A 26662-nucleotide genomic window follows, 5' to 3' on the forward strand; every position below is an offset into this window, starting at 1 on the left:
GTGTAGGAGTAGTTCAACTGTTGATCTGTCAGAGAGTGTAGGAGTAGTTCAACTGTTGATCTGTCAGAGAGTGTAGATCTGATCTGTCAGAGAGTGTAGGAGTAGTTCAAATGTTGATCTGTCAGAGAGTGTAGAAGTAGTCCAAATGTTGATCTGTCAGAGAGTGTAGGAGTAGTTCAACTGTTGATCTGTCAGAGAGTGTAGGAGTAGTTCAACTGTTGATCTGTCAGAGAGTGTAGATCTGATCTGTCAGAGAGTGTAGGAGTAGTTCAAATGTTGATCTGTCAGAGAGTGTTGGAGTAGTTCAACTGTTGATCTGTCAGAGAGTGTAGGAGTAGTTCAACTGTTGATCTGTCAGAGTGTAGGAGTAGTTCAACTGTTGATCTGTCAGAGAGTGTAGAAGTAGTTCAACTGTTGATCTGTCAGAGTGTAGGAGTAGTTCAACTGTTGATCTGTCAGAGAGTGTAGAAGTAGTTCAACTGTTGATCTGTCAGAGAGTGTAGGAGTAGTTCAACTGTTGATCTGTCAGCGAGTGTAGATCTGTTCTGTCAGAGAGTGTAGGGTATGTCCTAAATGCCAACCTATTCTCTAGCCATTTGGGAATCAACCTAGTGATGTAGTTCAAGGCAACGTTCTTCACATCTTGGTTCGACAGTTCTACAGGGGCGTGCATGCTTTTGTTCCCACCCAGCACAAACCCACCTGATTCTACTAATCAAGGTCTTGGTGAGTAATTCATTAGTTAAATTGGGTGGGTTAGTGCTGGGCTGGAGCTAAAGCCTGTAGCTCTCAAGAACACAGTAAACTTCCTCCTGAGTCCTGCTGGTAGACATGGCGCCCCCAAGCGTTGAAACACAGTAAACTTCCTCCTGAGTCCTGCTGGTAGACATGGTAAGTGAGCGCCCCCTAGCGTTGAAAACGTAGAGCTACTTCTGTTGTCTCGTCATGATGTGTGTTTTGGCCTATATTTATATTGTATTTATTTATTTAATCCCATGCGGGCAGGAGGCCTTTTTCTTTTGGCAGGCTGTCATTGTAAATAAGAAATTGTTCTTAACTGACTTGCCTAGTTAAATAAATGAAATAACTATTTGTTTTCCACCATATGGCAGTTAAGAGCTCGTTTCTCTCCACATGTATCACAGCAATATGATCAGATAGGAAGTTATTAGGTATAAATCATCTATCAGATTATCAAAGGGAAATCACTTTACTGACAACATCACATTATGACATTATGTGAAATCTGACACTTGACTTAACTGCCCAGAGTCAAGTCACTTGACTACTGAATGGCTGGCCAAAATTATTCTGAGCCATGGAGCCATTCGAGATGAGGTGAAATTAAATATGTCTGACTGTATACTAATGGTACATAAATAACCCTGGGACCAGTGTGATATGCTGCATGTCAGTATTTTTTTTAAACCTTTACTTAAACTGGGCATGTTCTTGTTTTCATTGAGGGCCTAGGAACAGTAACTGCCTGTTGGGGGGCAGAATGATAGATTTGTACCTTGTCAGCTCGGGGATTTGAACTTGCAACCTTTCGGTTACTAGACCAACCACCCTAGTATCTATCTAGTGGGCAAGGCTACATTGAAGGTAGGTAGGGAGGGCCCTGAAAGAGGACAGGCGGGTAGGAAGGCAGGGCCCTGAAAGAGGACCGGCAGGTAGGAAGGCAGGGCCCTGAAAGAGGACAGGCAGGCAGGAAGGCAGGGCCCTGAAAGAGGACAGGCAGGTAGGAAGGCAGGGCCCTGAAAGAGGACAGGCAGGCAGGAAGGCAGGGCCCTGAAAGAGGACAGGCAGGTAGGAAGGCAGGGCCCTGAAAGAGGACAGGCAGGTAGGAAGGCAGGGCCCTGAAAGAGGACAGGCGGGTAGGAAGGCAGGGCCCTGAAAGAGGACAGGCAGGTAGGAAGGCAGGAAGGCAGGGCCCTGAAAGAGGACAGGCAGGCAGGAAGGCAGGGCCCTGAAAGAGGACAGGCAGGTAGGAAGGCAGGGCCCTGAAAGAGGACAGGCAGGTAGGAAGGCAGGAAGGCAGGGCCCTGAAAGAGGACAGGCAGGTATGAAGGCAGGAAGGCAGGGTCCTGAAAGAGGACAGGCAGGTAGGAAGGCAGGGCCCTGAAAGAGGACAGGCGGGTAGGAAGGGAGGGCCCTGAAAGAGGACAGGCAGGTAGGAAGGCAGGGCCCTGAAAGAGGACAGGCGGGTAGGAAGGCAGGGCCCTGAAAGAGGACAGGCAGGTAGGAAGGCAGGAAGGCAGGGCCCTGAAAGAGGACAGGCAGGTAGGAAGGCAGGGCCCTGAAAGAGGACAGGCAGGTAGGAAGGCAGGGCCCTGAAAGAGGACAGGCAGGCAGGAAGGCAGGGTCCTGAAAGAGGACAGGCAGGCAGGAAGGCAGGAAGGCAGGGCCCTGAAAGAGGACAGGCGGGTAGGAAGGCAGGAAGGCAGGGCCCTGAAAGAGGACAGGCAGGTAGGAAGGCAGGGCCCTGAAAGAGGACAGGCAGGTAGGAAGGCAGGAAGGCAGGGCCCTGAAAGAGGACAGGCAGGTAGGAAGGCAGGGCCCTGAAAGAGGACAGGCAGGTAGGAAGGCAGGGCCCTGAAAGAGGACAGGCAGGTAGGAAGGCAGGGCCCTGAAAGAGGACAGGCAGGTAGGAAGGCAGGAAGGCAGGGCCCTGAAAGAGGACAGGCGGGTAGGAAGGCAGGGCCCTGAAAGAGGACCGGCAGGTAGGAAGGCAGGGTCCTGAAAGAGGACAGGCAGGTAGGAAGGCAGGAAGGCAGGGCCCTGAAAGAGGACAGGCAGGTAGGAAGGCAGGGCCCTGAAAGAGGACAGGAAGGCAGGAAGGCAGGGTCCTGAAAGAGGACAGGAAGGTAGGTAGGGAGGGCCCTGAAAGAGGACAGGCAGGTAGGAAGGCAGGAAGGCAGGGTCCTGAAAGAGGACAGGCAGGTAGGAAGGCAGGAAGGCAGGGCCCTGAAAGAGGACAGGCAGGTAGGAAGGCAGGGCCCTGAAAGAGGACAGGCAGGTAGGAAGGCAGGGCCCTGAAAGAGGACAGGCAGGTAGGAAGGCAGGGTCCTGAAAGAGGACAGGCAGGTAGGAAGGCAGGAAGGCAGGGCCCTGAAAGAGGACAGGCAGGTAGGAAGGCAGGGCCCTGAAAGAGGACAGGCAGGTAGGAAGGCAGGGTCCTGAAAGAGGACAGGCAGGTAGGAAGGCAGGAAGGCAGGGCCCTGAAAGAGGACAGGCAGGTAGGAAGGCAGGGCCCTGAAAGAGGACAGGCAGGTAGGAAGGCAGGGCCCTGAAAGAGGACAGGCAGGTAGGAAGGCAGGGCCCTGAAAGAGGACAGGCAGGAGGACCGTCCAGGATCGTGCTGTATGCTCTACAGAGTATATGGATGAGTCCAGGATCGTGCTGTATGCTCTTCAGAGTATATGGATGAGTCCAGGATCGTGCTGTATGCTGTACAGAGTATATGGATGAGTCCAGGATCGTGCTGTATGCTCTACAGAGTATATGGATGAGTCCAGGATCGTGCTGTGTGCTGTACAGAGTATATGGATGAGTCCAGGATCGTGCTGTGTGCTGTACAGAGTATATGGATGAGTCCAGGATCGTGCTGTATGCTGTACAGAGTATATGGATGAGTCCAGGAACGTGCTGTATGCTCTACAGAGTATATGGATGAGTCCAAGGATCGTGCTGTATGCTGTACAGAGTATATGGATGAGTCCAGGATCGTGCTGTATGCTCTACAGAGTATATGGATGAGTCCAGGATCGTGTTGTATGCTCTTCAGAGTATATGGATGAGTCCAGGATCGTGCCGTGTGCTGTACAGAGTATATGGATGAGTCCAGGATCGTGCTGTATGCTCTACAGAGTATATGGATGAGTCCAGGATCGTGCTGTGTGCTGTACAGAGTATATGGATGAGTCCAGGATCGTGCTGTGTGCTGTACAGAGTATATGGATGAGTCCAGGATCGTGCTGTATGCTGTACAGAGTATATGGATGAGTCCAGGAACGTGCTGTATGCTCTACAGAGTATATGGATGAGTCCAAGGATCGTGCTGTATGCTGTACAGAGTATATGGATGAGTCCAGGATCGTGCTGTATGCTCTTCAGAGTATATGGATGAGTCCAGGATCGTGCCGTATGCTGTACAGAGTATATGGATGAGTCCAGGATCGTGCCGTGTGCTGTACAGAGTATATGGATGAGTCCAGGATCGTGCTGTATGCTCTTCAGAGTATATGGATGAGTCCAGGATCGTGCTGTATGCTGTACAGAGTATATATATAATCCTTATAGTCCACTACCCTGGTCAAAAGTAGCACACTATATAGGGAATAGGGCTCTGGTCTAAAGTAGTGCACTATATAGGGAATAGGGCCCTGGTCTAAAGTAGTGCACTATATAGGGCTCTGGTCTAAAGTAGTGCACTATATAGGGAATAGGGCCCTGGTCTAAAGTAGTGCACTATATAGGGAATAGGGCCCTGGTCTAAAGTAGTGCACTATATAGGGAATAGGGCCCTGGTCTAAAGTAGTGCACTATATAGGGAATAGGGCTCTGGTCTAAAGTAGTGCACTATATAGGGAATAGGGCTCTGGTCTAAAGTAGTGCACTATATAGGGAATAGGGCCCTGGTCTAAAGTAGTGCACTAAATAGGGAATAGGGTGCCATTTGGGACGCACCCTTATTCTGTGGTTTGCTGGAATCTAAATGTGATTAGTTGTGTATTCAGGTGTTCTTTCTGGCCCCGTTTATACATCTGCCTCAGCCACGGACACATCTGCCTCAGCCACGGACACATCTGCCTCAGCCACGGACACATCTGCCTCAGCCACGGACACATCTACCTCAGCCACGGACACATCTGCCTCAGCCACGGACACATCTGCCTCAGTAACGGACACATCTACCTCAGCCATGGACACATCTGCCTCAGTAATGGACACACCTCCATGGGAGGATCAGGACAGAAATGCTGCTTCAGCGATGATCACCTTGCAGCATCTTCTTGGCTTGAAACCAAGTGTATTGCCAAAACACTGGAATCTATTTTTCCATACTCCAAACATACGCTCGACCATCCCTCTCGTGCGGCTATGAGCTCAGTTGTAATCTTTGCTACTCAGCTGTTGTAGGATTTATGTTTGGAGTGAATAAAAAGTTACTCTGACCATATACACTGTCACCAAGTAGTAGTCCATTATATTCTCCTCTCGGAAACTGAGCACACATTGAAGAGTTGAGACAAGTCCTTGAATCGTGAGTTGCACCGTTCCAACAATGTTTAGGGTGTATAGATGGATGTCATGTTCCCAACAAGTGTCCAACTCCTGATGCTGAGGAGTACAGGAACCGGTTTACCATCAACTCCTGATGCTGAGGAGTACAGGAACCGGTTTCCCATCAACTCCTGATGCTGAGGAGTACAGGAACCGTAGGAACCGGTTTACCATCAACTCCTTATGCTGAGGAGTACTGGAACCGGTTTACCATCAACTCCTGATGCTGAGGAGTACAGGAACCGGTTTACCATCAACTCCTGATGCTGAGGAGTACTGGAACCGTAGGAACAGGTTTACCATCAACTCCTGATGCTGAGGAGTACAGGAATCGGTTTACCATCAACTCCTGATGCTGAGGAGTACTGGAACCGGTTTACCATCAACTCCTGATGCTGAGGAGTACAGGAACCGTAGGAACCGGTTTACCATCAACTCCTGATGCTGAGGAGTACAGGAACCGGTTTACCATCAACTCCTGATGCTGAGGAGTACTGGAACCGGTTTACCATCAACTCCTGATGCTGAGGAGTACAGGAACCGGTTTACCATCAACTCCTGATGCTGAGGAGTACAGGAACCGGTTTACCATCAACTCCTGATGCTGAGGAGTACAGGAACCGGTTTACCATCAACTCCTGATGCTGAGGAGTACAGGAACCGTAGGAACCGGTTTACCATCAACTCCTGATGCTGAGGAGTACAGGAACCGTAGGAACCGGTTTACCATCAACTCCTGATGCTGAGGAGTACAGGAACCGTAGGAACCGGTTTACCATCAACTCCTGATGCTGAGGAGTACTGGAACCGGTTTACCATCAACTCCTGATGCTGAGGAGTACAGGAACCGGTTTACCATCAACTCCTGATGCTGAGGAGTACTGGAACCGTAGGAACCGGTTTACCATCAACTCCTGATGCTGAGGAGTACAGGAACCGTAGGAACCGGTTTACCATCAACTCCTGATGCTGAGGAGTACAGGAACCGGTTTACCATCAACTCCTGATGCTGAGGAGTACAGGAACCGGTTTACCATCAACTCCTGATGCTGAGGAGTACTGGAACCGTAAGAACCGGTTTCCCATCAACTCCTGATGCTGAGGAGTACAGGAACCGGTTTACCATCAACTCCTGATGCTGAGGAGTACTGGAACCGGTTTACCATCAACTCCTGATGCTGAGGAGTACAGGAACCGGTTTACCATCAACTCCTGATGCTGAGGAGTACTGGACCCGGTTTACCATCAACTCCTGATGCTGAGGAGTACTGGAACCGGTTTCCCATCAACTCCTGATGCTGAGGAGTACAGGAACCGTAGGAACCGGTTTCCCATCAACTCCTGATGCTGAGGAGTACAGGAACCGGTTTACCATCAACTCCTGATGCTGAGGAGTACAGGAACCGGTTTACCATCAACTCCTGATGCTGAGGAGTACAGGAACCGGTTTACCATCAACTCCTGATGCTGAGGAGTACTGGAACCGGTTTCCCATCAACTCCTGATGCTGAGGAGTACAGGAACCGTAGGAACCGGTTTCCCATCAACTCCTGATGCTGAGGAGTACAGGAACCGTAGGAACCGGTTTACCATCAACTCCTGATGCTGAGGAGTACAGGAACCGGTTTACCATCAACTCCTGATGCTGAGGAGTACAGGAACCGGTTTACCATCAACTCCTGATGCTGAGGAGTACAGGAACCGTAGGAACCGGTTTACCATCAACTCCTGATGCTGAGGAGTACTGGAACCGGTTTACCATCAACTCCTGATGCTGAGGAGTACAGGAACCGTAGGAACCGGTTTACCATCAACTCCTGATGCTGAGGAGTACTGGAACCGTAAGAACCGATTTACCATCAACTCCTGATGCTGAGGAGTACAGGAACCGTAGGAACCGGTTTACCATCAACTCCTAAAGCTGAGGAGTACTGGAACCGTAGGAACCGGTTTACCATCAACTCCTGATGCTGAGGAGTACAGGAACCGGTTTACCATCAACTCCTGATGCTGAGGAGTACAGGAACCGGTTTACCATCAACTCCTGATGCTGAGGAGTACTGGAACCGGTTTACCATCAACTCCTGATGCTGAGGAGTACAGGAACCGGTTTACCATCAACTCCTGATGCTGAGGAGTACTGGAACCGGTTTACCATCAACTCCTGATGCTGAGGAGTACAGGAACCGGTTTACCATCAACTCCTGATGCTGAGGAGTACAGGAACCGGTTTACCATCAACTCCTGATGCTGAGGAGTACAGGAACCGGTTTACCATCAACTCCTGATGCTGAGGAGTACAGGAACCGGTTTACCATCAACTCCTGATGCTGAGGAGTACTGGAACCGGTTTACCATCAACTCCTGATGCTGAGGAGTACAGGAACCGGTTTACCATCAACTCCTGATGCTGAGGAGTACAGGAACCGGTTTACCATCAACTCCTGATGCTGAGGAGTACAGGAACCGGTTTACCATCAACTCCTGATGCTGAGGAGTACAGGAACCGGTTTACCATCAACTCCTGATGCTGAGGAGTACAGGAACCGTAGGAACCGGTTTACCATCAACTCCTGATGCTGAGGAGTACAGGAACCGTAGGAACCGGTTTACCATCAACTCCTGATGCTGAGGAGTACAGGAACCGGTTTACCATCAACTCCTGATGCTGAGGAGTACAGCAACCGGTTTACCATCAACTCCTGATGCTGAGGAGTACAGGAACCGGTTTACCATCAACTCCTGATGCTGAGGAGCACTGGAACCGTAAGAACCGGTTTACCATCAACTCCTGATGCTGAGGAGTACAGGAACCGGTTTACCATCAACTCCTGATGCTGAGGAGTACTGGAACCGGTTTACCATCAACTCCTGATGCTGAGGAGTACAGGAACCGGTTTACCATCAACTCCTGATGCTGAGGAGTACTGGAACCGGTTTCCCATCAACTCCTGATGCTGAGGAGTACAGGAACCGTAGGAACCGGTTTCCCATCAACTCCTGATGCTGAGGAGTACAGGAACCGTAGGAACCGGTTTACCATCAACTCCTGATGCTGAGGAGTACAGGAACCGGTTTACCATCAACTCCTGATGCTGAGGAGTACAGGAACCGGTTTACCATCAACTCCTGATGCTGAGGAGTACAGGAACCGTAGGAACCGGTTTACCATCAACTCCTGATGCTGAGGAGTACAGGAACCGTAGGAACCGGTTTACCATCAACTCCTGATGCTGAGGAGTACAGGAACCGTAGGAACCGGTTTACCATCAACTCCTGATGCTGAGGAGTACAGGAACCGTAGGAACCGGTTTACCATCAACTCCTGATGCTGAGGAGTACTGGAACCGGTTTACCATCAACTCCTGATGCTGAGGAGTACAGGAACCGGTTTACCATCAACTCCTGATGCTGAGGAGTACTGGAACCGTAGGAACCGGTTTACCATCAACTCCTGATGCTGAGGAGTACAGGAACCGTAGGAACCGGTTTACCATCAACTCCTGATGCTGAGGAGTACAGGAACCGGTTTACCATCAACTCCTGATGCTGAGGAGTACAGGAACCGGTTTACCATCAACTCCTGATGCTGAGGAGTACTGGAACCGTAAGAACCGGTTTCCCATCAACTCCTGATGCTGAGGAGTACAGGAACCGGTTTACCATCAACTCCTGATGCTGAGGAGTACTGGAACCGGTTTACCATCAACTCCTGATGCTGAGGAGTACAGGAACCGGTTTACCATCAACTCCTGATGCTGAGGAGTACTGGACCCGGTTTACCATCAACTCCTGATGCTGAGGAGTACTGGAACCGGTTTCCCATCAACTCCTGATGCTGAGGAGTACAGGAACCGTAGGAACCGGTTTCCCATCAACTCCTGATGCTGAGGAGTACAGGAACCGGTTTACCATCAACTCCTGATGCTGAGGAGTACAGGAACCGGTTTACCATCAACTCCTGATGCTGAGGAGTACAGGAACCGGTTTACCATCAACTCCTGATGCTGAGGAGTACTGGAACCGGTTTCCCATCAACTCCTGATGCTGAGGAGTACAGGAACCGTAGGAACCGGTTTCCCATCAACTCCTGATGCTGAGGAGTACAGGAACCGTAGGAACCGGTTTACCATCAACTCCTGATGCTGAGGAGTACAGGAACCGGTTTACCATCAACTCCTGATGCTGAGGAGTACAGGAACCGGTTTACCATCAACTCCTGATGCTGAGGAGTACAGGAACCGGTTTACCATCAACTCCTGATGCTGAGGAGTACTGGAACCGGTTTACCATCAACTCCTGATGCTGAGGAGTACAGGAACCGTAGGAACCGGTTTACCATCAACTCCTGATGCTGAGGAGTACTGGAACCGTAAGAACCGATTTACCATCAACTCCTGATGCTGAGGAGTACAGGAACCGTAGGAACCGGTTTACCATCAACTCCTAAAGCTGAGGAGTACTGGAACCGTAGGAACCGGTTTACCATCAACTCCTGATGCTGAGGAGTACAGGAACCGGTTTACCATCAACTCCTGATGCTGAGGAGTACTGGAACCGGTTTCCCATCAACTCCTGATGCTGAGGAGTACAGGAACCGTAGGAACCGGTTTCCCATCAACTCCTGATGCTGAGGAGTACAGGAACCGTAGGAACCGGTTTACCATCAACTCCTGATGCTGAGGAGTACAGGAACCGGTTTACCATCAACTCCTGATGCTGAGGAGTACAGGAACCGGTTTACCATCAACTCCTGATGCTGAGGAGTACAGGAACCGGTTTACCATCAACTCCTGATGCTGAGGAGTACTGGAACCGTAGGAACCGGTTTACCATCAACTCCTGATGCTGAGGAGTACAGGAACCGGTTTACCATCAACTCCTGATGCTGAGGAGTACAGGAACCGGTTTACCATCAACTCCTGATGCTGAGGAGTACAGGAACCGGTTTACCATCAACTCCTGATGCTGAGGAGTACTGGAACCGTAAGAACCGGTTTCCCATCAACTCCTGATGCTGAGGAGTACTGGAACCGTAAGAACCGGTTTACCATCAACTCCTGATGCTGAGGAGTACTGGAACCGGTTTACCATCAACTCCTGATGCTGAGGAGTACAGGAACCGGTTTACCATCAACTCCTGATGCTGAGGAGTACTGGAACCGGTTTACCATCAACTCCTGATGCTGAGGAGTACAGGAACCGGTTTACCATCAACTCCTGATGCTGAGGAGTACAGGAACCGGTTTACCATCAACTCCTGATGCTGAGGAGTACTGGAACCGTAGGAACCGGTTTACCATCAACTCCTGATGCTGAGGAGTACAGGAACCGGTTTACCATCAACTCCTGATGCTGAGGAGTACAGGAACCGGTTTACCATCAACTCCTGATGCTGAGGAGTACAGGAACCGGTTTACCATCAACTCCTGATGCTGAGGAGTACTGGAACCGTAAGAACCGGTTTACCATCAACTCCTGATGCTGAGGAGTACTGGAACCGTAAGAACCGGTTTACCATCAACTCCTGATGCTGAGGAGTACTGGAACCGGTTTACCATCAACTCCTGATGCTGAGGAGTACAGGAACCGGTTTACCGTCAACTCCTGATGCTGAGGAGTACTGGAACCGGTTTACCATCAACTCCTGATGCTGAGGAGTACAGGAACCGGTTTACCATCAACTCCTGATGCTGAGGAGTACAGGAACCGGTTTACCATCAACTCCTGATGCTGAGGAGTACAGGAACCGGTTTACCATCAACTCCTGATGCTGAGGAGTACAGGAACCGGTTTACCATCAACTCCTGATGCTGAGGAGTACAGGAACCGGTTTACCATCAACTCCTGATGCTGAGGAGTACTGGAACCGGTTTACCATCAACTCCTGATGCTGAGGAGTACAGGAACCGGTTTACCATCAACTCCTTATGCTGAGGAGTACAGGAACCGTAAGAACCGATTTACCATCAATGTTTTAGGGTGTATGCATTCCTAATATAAAGTTCAATCACTCCTGGGAAGTGCCCATATTCATAGAATTGCACTTTATAGTTGGCTTGGCCAGGAGCATCAGGAAACTAGATGTTAAAGACTCCTCGGTTCACAAAATGGCCGCTGCAGACTTTATAGTTGGCTTGGCCAGCAGCATTGGGAAACTAGATGTTAAAGACTCCTCGGTTCACAAAATGGCCACTGCAGACTTTGAACTATTCTACACAGCGTTGCATCACTGGCACCACACAAATCACCAGTTTCACAATGAAACATCACCGATGCCAAAAACCTCAACATGATCAGAATTATGAGATATTTGGGTAAAGGCCTTCTGAGACGGAGAGGAAAGTCTAGGCTCAAGCAAAGATATGCTCTCCAATACATTCTTTGTAATAACGAAAGCGGTCTGGAAAAGCTTAAGTAATTTAATGGATTACTCCTATTCACAACTACCAGTCTGGTTGGCCTCAGTGCATGTTGGTCTTCATTTAGATATTACAAATAGTCCGTGCTCCCTCACAAAAAGCACGAAGCGGAAGTTAAACCTGCCTCTGATAGATTCATCTAAGCTTCCATTTAGTCCTAGAGTAGGTCTAATTCTCCCTCTTGTAATCAGCTTTGTTTAATCCAGAACAGGCTAAAATCTACCACTAAGAAATATGTGCAAGTCACTTGGAGTTGACAGCTCAAACAGGCATTTTTAGTCTGGGACTAGGTTTAAGCCTTGTCTGTGAAAACAGCCCTAAGACTAGTGAAGAATGGCTAATATTGAACTTGCTATTAAAAAAGTGAGGTCTATGCAGAGTCAGCGAGAAGAAGGTTTCAAAACAGACTTAGAAATGTAGGCAGGCTTAAACCAAACAATTCAGGCAAATTTAAACCAGGTCAAATATGAGTAGAGCATTAAGTTATTGTGAGGACCACATTTACATAAAGCTCTATTCAATCCACGTCACAGAAGTTTAGCGTGATTGACATTTAAAAAGGCGACGTTCCTGCTGTAGTAAAGACAGCACGGTAAAACACTGCAAATGTCAGGACCAATTACCTTCACGGAATCTGTTTACTACAGATTGAAAAGAACCCATATTCTATGGTGGAAAGGAATCGCGATGTGATCGAAGGTGTTTTCACTAAGAAAGAAACATCCCTCTAACTTCATGCAGGTGTTTATTGAGCATGGTGGATTTAGGTCATCCACATCTCAGGAGGGAGGGGGGGTAGCATCTGGATTTGAAAAGTGATAACTCTCCCATCACATTTCACTTCAGCTTTTTTTGAAGGACATCTTTTTCCATTCCCACTGTACCTTCATAACAGAGAACGACTAAACAAAAACCAGACGTCATGATCCAGCTGAACCAGTTCCTCCACATTTCAACCAGAACCTTCCAGGTGACAAGGAAACAGAACCTTCCAGGTGACAAGGACACAGACCCTTCCAGGTGACAAGGACACACATTCCTAAAATAGTTTTAATTACAGATAAGGTAGACAAGTAAAATACAAATAGACTATTCCATTTAAAATAACACCATTTTTCCACCAAGTACACTACAAGTCTTACAGACCAGGTAGTGAAGGGTTAAGTCCTCTACAGAACACTATGAGAGACAGGAAGTCTGTACAGTTTGGAAAAGGAAACGGGTGTTGAGGAAATGGTTCAGAGGATATTGAGGCACTTCACAGGTCGCTTACTGACTCCTCAGCATTTAGCAGGCAAAAATAAAAATGTCATTGTTTTGACAAGGCAACAGGAAATGGTTCTAAGTAATGTTGAAGGCCTGGTGTGTCGCTGAGACAATGGACGGTCAGGTATTGGTTCAGCACTCTCCTTTACTCCTGATGTGAACGTTACTCTTCTGCTCCCTGGGAACACACACGGAGAAAAATTAAAAGACACGCAGAGCAAAAAGACAGACAAGTCAGTTGAAAGCTTTTAGTTGGACACCTACATGTTTTCAAAGCACAGCATGCATTCGTTAGCGTAGCTGCTGCCGTCGCTTCCACACACTGGCTCGTAGTTGCGGGGGCACATGGGCAAGTTGTACTGGGAACAGTCAGCCTGTTGGACAAAGACCAGGTTATGTCATAAAGGACTTTGGTCTCAATAAATAGAGGTATTGGTAATAGTGTTCTGTACGAGACCATTACGAAGAGAACAGATTACAGGGAACAAACCGTACGTTTACCTTCCACTGGCACAGTGCAACCGGGGTGCATTCATTAGTCAAATTCTATTGCAAAACGTTTCACAATGGAAACCTTGAACTCTAGAAAAACAAACAGTCCCTGTTTTTCTCCATTTGGTCTATGTACAATATAAATTCTCATCTGTTGAACATTGAGTAGTACACTCACTGTTCGTTGCAAAATGTTTTGTAATGGAATCGTACTCTTAAGCCTCACACGCCCCCCCCCCCCCCCTTATCTGAGATTTACTGCAGCCCTCATCCTCCACCGTTCTGCCAGTCACATTCTGTTAAAGGTGCCCAAAGCACACACATCCCTGGGTCGCTCTTTTCAGTTCGCTGCAGCTAGCGACTGGAACAAGCTGCAACAAACTCAAACTGGACAGTTCTGGATCTCTTCATGCAAACACTCAACCATGGACACTCTTATTGACAGTTGCTTTGTGTGATGTATTGTTGTCGCTACGTTCTTGACCTTTGTGCTGTTGACTTTGCCCAATAATGATTGTGCTGCTACCATGTTGTGTTGCCTTCATGTTGTGTTAGGTGTCTACGTAGTGTGTTTTAGCCTATATGTATAATCCCAGGCCCCCGACCCGCAGAATGCCTTTTAGTAGGCTGTCATTGTAAATAAGAATTTGTTCTTAACTGACTTGCCTAGTTCAATAAATGAATACACCAGCCTGTCATGTCAACCAATTGTTAATTAGGAAGTGCCTATACATAAGCAAATCTTATTGGTCACATACACGTGTTTCGCAGATGTTATTGCAGGTGTAGCGAAATGTTTGCGTTTCTTGCTCCGACAGTGAAGTAATATGTAACAAAGTATACCCAATACACACACCTAAGTAAAATCAAGGAATAAAGAAAATATAAATATGGACGAATGTCAGTGGCATAGACTAAGATACAGTAGAATACAGGTGTACAATAAAATATAACGTTACTAACTACTGTTAATCAAGCACATAGAACAAGTGTTTTATGAATGCGTAGTCTTTCACTCCCCCCATAAAACAAACAGTTTGCCTACTTACCTCTGTGGTGCCGTCAGGGAGACTCGCTCCCCGTGCCAAAACTAAAAACAGAGAAAGATGTCAAGCCTCAGACTCATTGTGATTTAACGGCAGATTTCCAATCTAAACAGACTGTGCATGTTTATCTAGTCACATGTGTGCGTTCGCCAACAAAAGGCAGTCCGCAGGTAGTACCGACGGTTTGTCTAAAGAAGTTAAGTCTGCTCTTAGAAGTTACTGTACAGCTATTTGTTGTTATTTAATACAACTATTTGACTGCATCTTGAAACGAATTAAGTAAAAGTTAAACAACGCTCACCGGCAACACAGAGAAGGGCGAGAGTCAGCCGTGTAAAGTTCCACATTATTCCGTTGTGAAGGTGGGCAGTCATGTGACGTTGTCCGGCACCGGAGCGGTATTTATACCGTATAGTCTCCACCCCCTAAGGTTCGTCACTAGTTACCACAATCACAAAGTCATAAACCCCGGCTATTTCTAAAATAGGCCTAACCCTTATAACCTTACATTGTAATGCATTTTTACGAAATAGTAACAGTTTTTTAATGATACGTTTTAACAATGCACCGTAAAAATAACCGCCAAAGATGTCACACGCGTTTCCCAAAACACCATGAAGTGTACTCCTTACAAAGTGAAACTTTACTGTGTGTGTGTGTGTGTGTGTGTTGCCATGCTATGTTGTTGTCTTAGGTCTCTCTTTATGTAGTGTTGTGTTGTCTCTCTTGTTGCGATGTGTGTTTCGTCCTATTGTTTTATTTAATTTATTTTTATTTTTAATCCCAGCCCACGTCCCCGCAGAAGGCCTTTTGGTAGACCGTCATTATAAATAAGAATTGATTCTTAACTATCTTGCCGAGTTAAATAAAGGTTAAATAAAATATACAAACAAACAACTAAAAAGTGTGCGTGGTGTGATATCTCTGAAAGAGCTTATAAGTAAGCATTTCACTACACCTGTTGTATTCAACGCATGTGATAAATACAAAGTTTATTGCTCGCGTACACAGATTTGCAAATGTTATCGTAGGTGCAGCGGAATGCTTGTGTTTCTAACTCCAACAGTAGTCGTCCAAAAAGGTAAACAATTCATTAAGAAATAACAGAACGAACAATGTCAGAGTCCGGAATAATTTTAGCAAAAATCTTTTACCTTATTTACATAAGTATTCAGACCCTTTGCTATGAGACTCGAAATTGAGCTCAGGTGCATCCTGTTTCCATTGATCATCATTGAGATGTTTCTACAACTTGATTGGAGTCCACCTGTGGTAAATTGAATTGATTGGTCATGATTTGGTAAGGCAATCACCGGTCCATATTAGGTCCCACTGTTGACAGTACATGTCAGAGCAAAAACCAAGCCATGAGGTCAAAGGAATTGTCTGTAGAGCTCCCAGACATGATTGTGTCAAGGCACAGATCTAGGGAAGGGTACCAAAACATTTCTGCATCGTTGAAGGTCCCGAAGAACACAGTGGCCTCCATCATTCTTAAATGGAATAAGTTTGGAAACACCAAGACTCTTCCTAGAGCTGCCACCCGGCCAAACTGAGCAATCGGAGGAGAAGGGCCTTTGTCAGGAAGGTGAACAAGAACCCAATCGTCACACTGACAGAGCACCAGAGTTCCTCTGTGGACATGGGAGAACCTTCCAGAAGGACAACCATCTCTGCAGCACTCCATCAATCAGGCCTTTATGGTAGAGTGGTCAGATGGAAGCCACTCCTCAGTTAAAGGCACATGACAGCCCACTTGGAGTTTGCCAAAAGGCACCTAAAGACTCTCATACCATGAGAAACAAGGTTCTCTAGTCTGATGAAACCAAGATTGAACTCTTTGGCCTGAATGCCAAGCATCATGTCTGGAGGAAACCTGGCACCATCCCTACGGTGTTGGCAGCATCATGCTCCCAGGGACTGAGAGACTAGACAGGATCGAGGGAAGGATGATCGGAGCAAAGTAGAGAGATCTTTGATGCAAACCTGCTCCAGAGCGCTCAGGACCTCAAACTGGGGCGCAGGAGTGGCTTCGGGACAAGTCTCTGAATGTCATTGAGTAGCCCAGCCAGAGCCCAGACTTGAATCCGATCAAACATCTCTGGAGAGACCTGAAAATAGCTCTGCAGCGAAGCTCCCCATCCAACCTAACAGAGCTTGAGAGGATCTGCAGAGAAGAATGGGAGAAACTCCCCAAATACAGGTGTGCCAAGCTTGTAGCGTCATACCCAAGAAGACTCAAGGCTGTAATCACTGCCAAAGATGATTCAACAAAGTACTGAGTAAAGGGTCTGAATACTTATGTAAATGTTTTATTTTTAATAGCGTTAACACCAGATACTGACTGGTTTTCTGATCCAGGCTCCTACATTTTCTATTTGATTTGTGACCAACAGATGCATATCTGTATTCCCAGTCATGTAAAATCCAAATCCATTGAGCCTAATTAATTTATTTAAATTGACTGATTCCCTTTTGATGAACTGTAACTTATTAAAACCTTTGAAATTGTTGCATGATACTTATATTTTTGTTGTCGACAAGTGTGCTCTCTGAATTTACCAATGACCCAAAGCACACTCTGACCCACTGGAGGCTATTTACGAACGCACCCATCATTTCGGCCACGCCGCCATTAAACCTCAAAGAAGAATAAAACCAGGTGGCACGCTGTCAGGTTACATTCTCAAACAAAACGTTTTGGTCCAGCGTGACAGCCTCCATAATGCCGCTGCAGCCGAGTCCTGTGTGGCTTTCCACCGACCTCAATGTCACCAAAAGATGTATCATGTACAAACTGCTCGTCTTGGAGAACGCCAGGAACACACTGGACAAACAACTACGACATTTAACCGAAGAGGTAATTGGCTAACTACAGCTAGTTAAATCGCTCCGTCGGTATACCGCAAACTTTAGCTAGCTGGCTATGCTAACACGAGCTGGAAACTTGTGAATGCAGAGTTGGGGCCGTTAGCTAGTCAACTTGATTGAGCAAAATATACTGGTACATTTCCCATTTTTGTCTGTGATTGAACTTTCAATCATGACTTACTCTTTGAATGATAACTAGCTGGCAAGGTAATGAATATGGTAGTTGGTTAGTTAGTGACCTTTTAGGCAGTTTTGGGGGAATAGTAAACTAGCTACTAAGGGTGTGCCCAACTCGTCATAGTATACTCGTGATTGGAAACTATACCTGAAGTGCGCATTACTGGGCTATTGCTCAAGCACATATTAGAGCCCGCATCATTATGTTCCTTCACTTATTCCCATACAATGTTCAAAGTAAACGACCCCGACAGATGAAAATGCGCGATTTAGTCCTATTTTATTATCAACTAAATATTCTAATGAATAACCCAATGCGTGGTTGGTTACTACTGTCATCGTTTATTCCAGACACAGGTTTAGGTGAAGGTAACGTTTGACTTTGGAGAGGGAGACCGACACTTACGCCACAGCATTTGTACAAATCAAAATAATCTACATTTGTAATTTTATTTTCTAATGATCTGTCGCTCAGTAAACATGCATTGTCGAAATGAAATAATAATTGCAAGCATGGGCTTGGATACAGACAGACATCTGGAATAATTATACTGACAAAGAACTTTATTTAACTAGGCAATACAGTTAAGAGCAAATCATTATTTACGGCCTGACCTGGACGACCCTGGGCCAATTGTACACTGGCCTACACGACTCATGATTACGGCCGGTTGAGATACAGCCCGGGATCGAACCCGGGTCTCTAGCACTGTGATGCAGTGCCTCATGGGAATGTGATGGAATGAATTAAAGCTGAAATAAATCATTCTCTCTACTATTATCCTGACATTTCCCATTATTAAAATAAAGTGGTGATCCTAACTGACCTAGGACAGGGAACTTTTACTAGGATTAAATGTCAGGAATTGTGAAAAACGGAATTTAAATGTATTTGGCTAAGATGAATGTAAAGGTCCAACTTCAACTACTCACCAAGACGACATTGACTGCTTCTAAGTGGCCTATTTACAGTTTTGACTTAAATCGGCTTGACAATCTTTGGCAAGACATGAAAATGGATCAACACCAAGAGCTTGAAGAATAAAAAAAATAAAAAAATGTACAAATATTGTACAATCCAGGTGTGCAAAGCACTTAGACTTGCCCAGAAAGACTCACAGCTGTAATCGTTGTGAAATGCATATGTAAATGAGATTTCTGTAAAATATTTTAAAAACATGTTTTCATTATGGTGTGTAGATGGGTGAGAATAGTTTTTAAACCATTATTGAATTCAGGACTGTAACACAGTAATATGTGTAATAAGTCGAGGGGTACATTCTGAAGGCGCTGTAGGGAGTTCACTATCACATTTTTCACAAAGTCCTTTAGATGTTAGTGATCTACTTTTTTTTCAAAGTAATTAGTTACGTAAACTATATTTTTCTTAAGGTAGATTTAGTGCATCTTCGCTTATTCTTAGCTTGGTAAACTATATATTCAGACTTATTTACCTAACTCTGACTTTGTTGTTTGTATTTTGTAATAAAAGATCCCAAGACTGACACGTTTCTGAATTCCTACAGGCCAACGTGGATGTCCGGCGCTTCCTGAGCGCGCCTCATCCTATCAGTGTGCTGGACATCCTCGTCAGGTCTTTGGATGCTAAATGTTATGCCATTGAGGAACTTTCAACTGCATTCAAAAACCTGACGACCGGTAAGTTCCATTTGAGTGATTTTTGTTATGCCAGTTGTATCTGTCGTCATGACTAGAACACAAAGAATATTGAAACCACTTGTGTAGCTATAAAATTCTATCACGGCCCAATCCCAAATGGACCCGCGACCCTTATGGATTTGATTGGTGTAAGTAATATGGTGAAATGTCCACTTAGCCTATCAGAGGGCAAGGTGGTGCTATTACCGTATTGATTGAACAAAGGATTGAACAGTATCCAGATGTTTGTATCCTTCCCAGGATTTACGGTAGTACCGGTTTAGTACACAATACGGTTTACGGTAGTACCGGTTTAGTACACAATAAGGTTTACGGTAGTACCGGTTTAGTACACAATACGGTTTACGGTAGTACCGGTTTAGTACGCAATAAGGTTTACGGTAGTACCGGTTTAGTACACAATACGGTTTACGGTAGTACCGGTTTAGTACGCAATACGGTTTACGGTAGTACCGGTTTAGTACGCAATACGGTTTACGGTAGTACCGGTTTAGTACGCAATACGGTTTACGGTAGTACCGGTTTAGTACGCAATACGGTTTACGGTAGTACCGGTTTAGTACGCAATACGGTTTACGGTAGTACCGGTTTAGTACGCAATACGGTTTACGGTAGTACCGGTTTAGTACGCAATACGGTTTACGGTAGTACCGGTTTAGTACGCAATACGGTTTACGGTAGTACCGGTTTAGTACGCAATACGGTTTACGGTAGTACCGGTTTAGTACGCAATACGGTTTACGGTAGTACCGGTTTAGTACGCAATACGGTTTACGGTAGTACCGGTTTAGTACGCAATACGGTTTACGGTAGTACCGGTTTAGTACGCAATACGGTTTACGGTAGTACCGGTTTAGTACGCAATACGGTTTACGGTAGTACCGGTTTAGTACGCAATACGGTTTACGGTAGTACCGGTTTAGTACGCAATACGGTTTACGGTAGTACCGGTTTAGTACGCAATACGGTTTACGGTAGTACCGGTTTAGTACGCTATACGGTTTACGGTAGGTTCGGTTTAGTACGCAATACGGTTTACGATAGGACCGGTTTAGTACGCAATACGGTTTACGATAGGACCGGTTTAGTACGCAATACGGTTTACGGTAGGACCGGTTTAGTACGCAATACGGTTTACGGTAGGACCGGTTTAGTACGCAATACGGCTTTTAGTACGCAATACGGCAGGACCGGTTTAGTACGCAATACGGCAGGACCGGTTTAGTACGCAATACGGCAGGACCGGTTTAGTACGCAATACGGCAGGACCGGTTTAGTACGCAATACGGCAGGACCGGTTTAGTACGCAATACGGCAGGACCGGTTTAGTACGCAATACGGCAGGACCGGTTTAGTACGCAATACGGCAGGACCGGTTTAGTACGCAATACGGCAGGACCGGTTTAGTACGCAATACGGCAGGACCGGTTTAGTACGCAATACGGCAGGACCGGTTTAGTACGCAATACGGCAGGACCGGTTTAGTACGCAATACGGCAGGACCGGTTTAGTACGCAATACGGCAGGACCGGTTTAGTACGCAATACGGCAGGACCGGTTTAGTACGCAATACGGCAGGACCGGTTTAGTACAGCAATACGGCAGGACCGGTTTAGTACGCAATACGGCAGGACCGGTTTAGTACGCAATACGGCAGGACCGGTTTAGTACGCAATACGGCAGGACCGGTTTAGTACGCAATACGGCAGGACCGGTTTAGTACGCAATACGGCAGGACCGGTTTAGTACGCAATACGGTTTACGGTAGGCCATTTTAAAAATGATGGCCAATCATCTTTTTGCAAAAAATACCTTGCTTTTTCATGATATGCTCATTTACATGTGTGGCTGCCATCTGAATTGCGTTTCTGTTGTCATCTGATGAAAATGAAGCATTTTTTCTGCCGAATGTGTTACAGTGATGTATTTTGGGTGAAAGAAATTTCTAGTTGACGCAAAAAAAAACACTTGACTTTCAATATAAAACATGACCCCTGTCAATACACGGCCGGACTCACCTTCTCCTGCTTTCTCCCGTTTACAAACCAACACGTGACTGTCTGAACCGTGCTAAATAAGATTCATAATGAGATGAGGTGATATACGAATGCTGCTTTATATCCTAACGCATTGCACAAGTTGACTGCAAGTATTTACTTAAAAAAAAATAATAGCTACAAATATTAAAGTGCATTGAAAAAGTTTAAAAATGAGTTTTGATGGTATTGATAAACCATCCTGTGGCTATTTCCAAAATCCCCCCGGTAGACAGTATACTGCCCTGGAGTAATTACACACTGGAATCTTCTCTTATCTCCACAAGTGTGAGGGGTCGAAGGTCACCAACCTTTTCTGAGCCCAGATCACTTTTGAGTCCCAAAGAAAAGCAGAGCTCTACCACTCCGATGTTGTTGTTTTTAAAAACAGGACTTAAGAAGTGTGAGCTGTTGCAACGTTAACCATTTTAACAACAGATCTAGAGCAATAAGGTTTGTGCAGTAGGCCAAATACAGTATGACTGCATATTGTCTGTGAATTGCCCTACCGATGTTGTTCTTCTCATACCATTTTTATATTTTTAATTGGTATCCAGGGCATTCGGAAAGTATTCAGACCCCTTGATTTTTTTTACACATTTTGTTACGTTACAGCCTTTTCAAAAATTGAGTAAAATGTTTTTTTCCCCTAAATCTACATACTCTACACACCCCATAATGACAAAGAAAACAGGTTTTTATAATTTATTTGCCAATGCCTTATTTACATAAGTATTCAGACCCTTTTCTATGAGACTCTAAATGGAGCTCAAGTGCCTCCTGTTTCCATTGATCATCCTTGAGATGTTTCTACAACTTGATTGGAGTCCCCCTGTGGTAAATTCACTTGATTGTCTGGAAGAAACCTGGCAACATCCCGACGGTGAAGCATGGTGGTGGCAGCATCGTGCTGTAAGGATGTTTTTCAGGGACTGGGAGACTAGTCAGGATCAAGAGAAAGATGAACGGAGCGAAGTACAGGGAGATCCTTGATGAAAACCTGCTCCAGAGCACTCGGGACCTCAGTGGGGCAAAGGTTCACCTTCCAACAGGACAACAACCCTAAACACACAGCCAAGACAACGCATGAGTGGCTTTGGGAAAAGTCTCTGAATGTTCTTGAGTCTCCCAGCCAGAGCCTGGACTTGAACCCGATCGAACACCACTGGAGAGACCTGAAAATAGCTGTGCAGCAACGCTCCCCATCTAACATGACAGAGCTTGAGAGGTTGTGCAGAGAAGAAGAATGGGAGAAATTCCTCAAATACAGGTGTGCCAAGCTTGTTGAGTCATACCCAAGAAGACTCGAGGCTGTAATCGCTGCCAAAGGTGCTTCAACAAAGTACTGAGTAAAGGGTCTGAACTAATGTGATATTGTGTGTAGATTGAGGGGAGGAAACAATTGAATCAATTTTAGAATAAGGCTGTAACGTTAAACAAAATGTTGAAAAAGTCAAGGGGTCTGAATACTTTCTTGATTCAACTTCCCTTAGTGGTGGCCACTGGTCTAAAGCAAGGATCCCCCAACTCTGTTCTGCCCCCCCTCCCCACACTGGGTGAACGTCTTAGTTTTTCCCCTAGCACTATACAGCTGATTTTTTTTTTTTAAATAATCAAAGCTTGCTATTTATTTATTTTTTAAATCTGCTGTGTTGCTAAGGCAACAACTCAAATGGGCACCCAGGGGGAACCCTGGTACAAGGGAACATTTGGGATGGTCTGTATTTCTTAAGGATATCCCCCCCCCCCCCCTCCCCCTGCCATTGGCTCCACAGATCCACAATTCAGTGTCCCAGCTTCCACCAGACAGCTAAACAGCCTGTTGCAGCCAGCGCTATCCAGAGACCGAGGCATCAGGACATCGTCAGACGTGCTGAAGTGTGGTCCCATGCTGCAGAACGTCCTCATGGCCGGCTCCATCACCAAGGCAGTGCAGATGCTGGGAGCCTTGCTGTCCCTACAGAAACTCAAACTCTTCTGCTCCTCTTCCTCCTCTCAAGATGAGGACTTCCAGAAGGACCAGGTCTTTATATGCAGCATCTCCTCCTCCTCCTCCAGCAAAGTGGCAAAGCTCCCAATCCCCAGCTCCTCAACCAGCGTAGCCGGTCTGAATCTGACCAAAGACGATGGGATCTTTATCTCCAAGGAGAAGACACCGCAGCAGCCGACTACAACCACGGTTACAACCACTCAAATCAAAGAGAACAGTCGAATCACACAAACACCTGGAGCAACAGATCTAGGTCTACCTGTCCCAGGTGAGCTCCTCTCAGGGTTCAGTAACCCAGCCAACCAGATGACAGCCCTGGCTCCTCCCCCTCTAGATCCAGGAAGTGACACCAGAGTACAGCACCAGAAGCAAACTTCCTCTCAGCTCGTGCAATTCCTGCGAACCAACTGCAGGAACGAGCCATCCATGGAGTTGACTGCTTTCTTCCAGTACACCACCTCTGATTCCACCGCCCCGGCAACGACCTCTGACCCCACCACGGAAACCAAGCATGCCCAGGAAATTAAGAATGTTCTAGAAACGAAGAACCTCAGTGTCCTGAAGAAGGAGCTGTTCTCAGAGCTGCCGGATAACCAGCTGAACCAATATGTATGTATTATGTTGAGTGTAATGTAAAGTCTCTATTTTATATACAGCACTACTGTGTGTCTAAAACAATTTTCACCTCGGGACATTCAAGTTAATCATGTCCTCTCTTACCCTACCCTCTCTTTCCCTATCCCCTCCTACCATCTCCTCTCCTATCCTACCCTATCATCTATTACCATCTCCTCTCCTACCCTACCCTCTCTTTCCCTATCCTACCCTCTCCTATCCTACCCTCTCCTATCCTACCATCTCCTATCCTACCATCTCCTATCCTACCCTCTCCTATCCTATCCTATCATCTATTACCATCTCCTCTCCTACCCTACCCTACCCTCTCTTTCCCTATCCTACCATCTCCTATCCTACCATCTCCTATCCTACCATCTCCTATCCTACCATCTCCTATCCTATCCTACCCTCTCCTATCCTACCATCTCCTATCCTATCCTACCCTCTCCTATCCTATCCTATCCTACCCTCTCCTATCCTATCATCTCCTATCCTACCCTACCCTCTCCTATCATCTCCTATCCTACCCTCTCCTATCCTACCCTCTCCTATCCTACCCTCTCCTATCCTACCCTCTCCTATCCTACCCTACCATCTCCTATCCTACCCTCTCCTACCCTACCATCTCCTATCCTACCCTCTCCTATCCTACCCTACCCTCTCCTATCCTACCCTACCATCTCCTATCCTACCCTACCATCTCCTATCCTACCCTCTCCTATCCTACCCTACCATCTCCTATCCTACCCTCTCCTATCCTACCTTCTCCTATCCTATCCTACCATCTCCTATCCTACCATCTCCTATCCTACCATCTCCTATCCTATCCTACCCTCTCCTACCCTACCCTCTCCTACCCTACCATCTCCTATCCTACCCTCTCCTATCCTACCCTCTCCTATCCTATCCTACCCTCTCCTACCCTCTCCTACCCTACCCTCTCCTATCCTATCCTACCCTCTCCTACCCTACCCTCTCCTCTCCTACCCTACCCTCTCCTATCCTACCCTCTCCTATCCTATCCTACCCTCTCCTACCCTACCCTCTCCTACCCTACCCTCTCCTACCCTACCCTCTCCTCTCCTATCCTACCCTCTCCTATCCTATCCTACCCTCTCCTACCCTACCCTCTCCTATCCTATCCTACCCTCTCCTACCCTACCCTCTCCTCTCCTACCCTACCCTCTCCTACCCTACCCTCTCCTACCCTACCCTCTCCTATCCTACCCTCTCCTACCCTACCCTCTCCTATCCTACCCTACCCTCTCCTATCCTCCCCTCCCAGGCCCCGGTGTTCACAGTAAAGCGTGTGGAGTCTGGAGGCTCTCTGATCTTCAGCTGTATCATTGCCACCAAGACAGAGCTCTGGGATATAGGAGACGTCTTTACCGAGGCGACAAGGAGCGGCCCTTCCTCTGACGTCATCACCACCTCAGAGAACAAGATGTCTGCCGCTAGTCTCCAGTGTCAGAGTGTAGAGATCTCTAACACGACCCTCCACCCCCCAGCTCCATCCATCCACAGCCTACGGATCAAAGAGGGACATGTGACGGGGGAGGTTCAGGACGATATCAACACCATCAGTCGGACGCCAGAACTCCAGAGATTCCAGAACTGTTGTTCCTTTGTTACCCCGGGCAACCAGTGTCTGAACATTCCAGAGTTCCAGATCCGTAAGTTTGAGGAGACGGCAGTAGTGGTGAGTCACGTGGTGCATCCTGGGAACTTCTACATCCAACAGGCCGACGCCACCCTCCAGCTGGAGGACCTCAACACTGAGTGAGTTATATTGGGTGTCCAAGATGGTACCCTATTCCCTATATAGTGCACTACTTTTCCCCAGGGCCCAATGGTACCCTATTCCCTATATAGTGCACTACTTTTCACCGGGGCCCAATGGTGCCACTTTGAGCTAACATTTGTACTCCGTAGTATCCTTTCCTCAGTGTGCTCTTATTCACTCCCTCTGAAGAAGCATTGGATTGGTGTAAGAAATATAGTAGACACACTCAGGTTGTGTCCTAAATGGAACCCTATTGCTTAAAAGTAGTGCACTACATCAGGAGAGCGCCAGTCTAAAACAGGACTTTACCCAAGTCCTTTACATGTAGTCATTTTCTCAACCCTGGTTGTCTTGCAGTGGTTTAGCAGAGCTGAAGTGTATTCCAGACATCGGGACCTACGTCGTGGCTTGGTTCCCCCAACAGGAGAGCTGGTGTCGGGCACAGGTGGCCAAGATATGTGGCATGAGTGGAGGTAAGATATATATATGGTTCATGATGAGTGGAGGTAAGATATATATATGGTTCATGATGAGTGGAGGTTAGATATATGTTTCATGATGAGTGGAGGTAAGATATATATGTTTCATGATGAGTGGAGGTAAGATATATATATGTGGTTCATGATGAGTGGAGGTAAGATATATATATATGGTTCATGATGAGTGGAGGTAAGATATATATATATGGTTCATGATGAGTGGAGGTAAGATATATATATATGGTTCATGATGAGTGGAGGTAAGATATATATGTTTCATGATGAGTGGAGGTTAGATATATATATGGTTCATGATGAGTGGAGGTTAGATATATGTTTCATGATGAGTGGAGGTAAGATATATATGTTTCATGATGAGTGGAGGTAAGATATATATGTTTCATGATGAGTGGAGGTTAGATATATATGTTTCATGATGAGTGGAGGTTAGAGTGTTGGGCCAGTAACCAAAAGGTTGCTAGTTCGAAACCCCGAGGCGACAAGGTGAAAAATCTG

General features: G+C 46.6%; 2 protein-coding genes across 2 annotated transcripts in view; one reads left to right on the plus strand and one right to left on the minus strand.

Moving 5' to 3' along the window:
* Window positions 1–12436: 12436 nt before the first annotated feature.
* On the minus strand, window positions 12437–14913 carry LOC129827308 (trypsin inhibitor ClTI-1-like). Its single transcript, XM_055888034.1, has 4 exons — window positions 14814–14913; window positions 14516–14556; window positions 13239–13348; window positions 12437–13152 (listed from the first exon to the last, which is right to left on the minus strand). The coding sequence occupies exons 1-4, from the start codon at window positions 14884–14886 to the stop codon at window positions 13107–13109; spliced, it is 270 nt and encodes an 89-aa protein (XP_055744009.1). The 5' UTR covers window positions 14887–14913; the 3' UTR covers window positions 12437–13106.
* Window positions 14914–17118: 2205 nt separating this feature from the next.
* The window catches only part of LOC129827309 (uncharacterized), a 45537-nt gene continuing 35993 nt past the window's right edge, over window positions 17119–26662 (plus strand). Inside the window, exons 1-5 of the mRNA XM_055888035.1 lie at window positions 17119–17372; window positions 19087–19219; window positions 23052–23875; window positions 25170–25663; window positions 26025–26140. Coding sequence (XP_055744010.1) covers window positions 17238–17372; window positions 19087–19219; window positions 23052–23875; window positions 25170–25663; window positions 26025–26140 — 1702 coding nt within the window. The 5' untranslated portion in view covers window positions 17119–17237. The remainder of the gene's footprint in view (window positions 17373–19086; window positions 19220–23051; window positions 23876–25169; window positions 25664–26024; window positions 26141–26662) is intronic.

The sequence above is a fragment of the Salvelinus fontinalis genome, chromosome 29, assembly GCF_029448725.1.
Source record: "Salvelinus fontinalis isolate EN_2023a chromosome 29, ASM2944872v1, whole genome shotgun sequence".
Taxonomy (NCBI): domain Eukaryota; kingdom Metazoa; phylum Chordata; class Actinopteri; order Salmoniformes; family Salmonidae; genus Salvelinus; species Salvelinus fontinalis.

Excerpts from the sequence above, each read along its gene's own strand:
- LOC129827308 (XM_055888034.1), bottom strand. The coding sequence starts at position 14,886 with ATGACTGCCCACCTTCACAACGGAATAATGTGGAACTTTACACGGCTG. Across the intron at positions 14,557-14,813 it reads CGCCCTTCTCTGTGTTGCCG|TTTTGGCACGGGGAGCGAGT; the intron begins GTGAGCGTTGTT and ends CTCTGTTTTTAG. Across the intron at positions 13,153-13,238 it reads ATGCTGTGCTTTGAAAACAT|GGAGCAGAAGAGTAACGTTC; the intron begins GTAGGTGTCCAA and ends GTGTGTTCCCAG.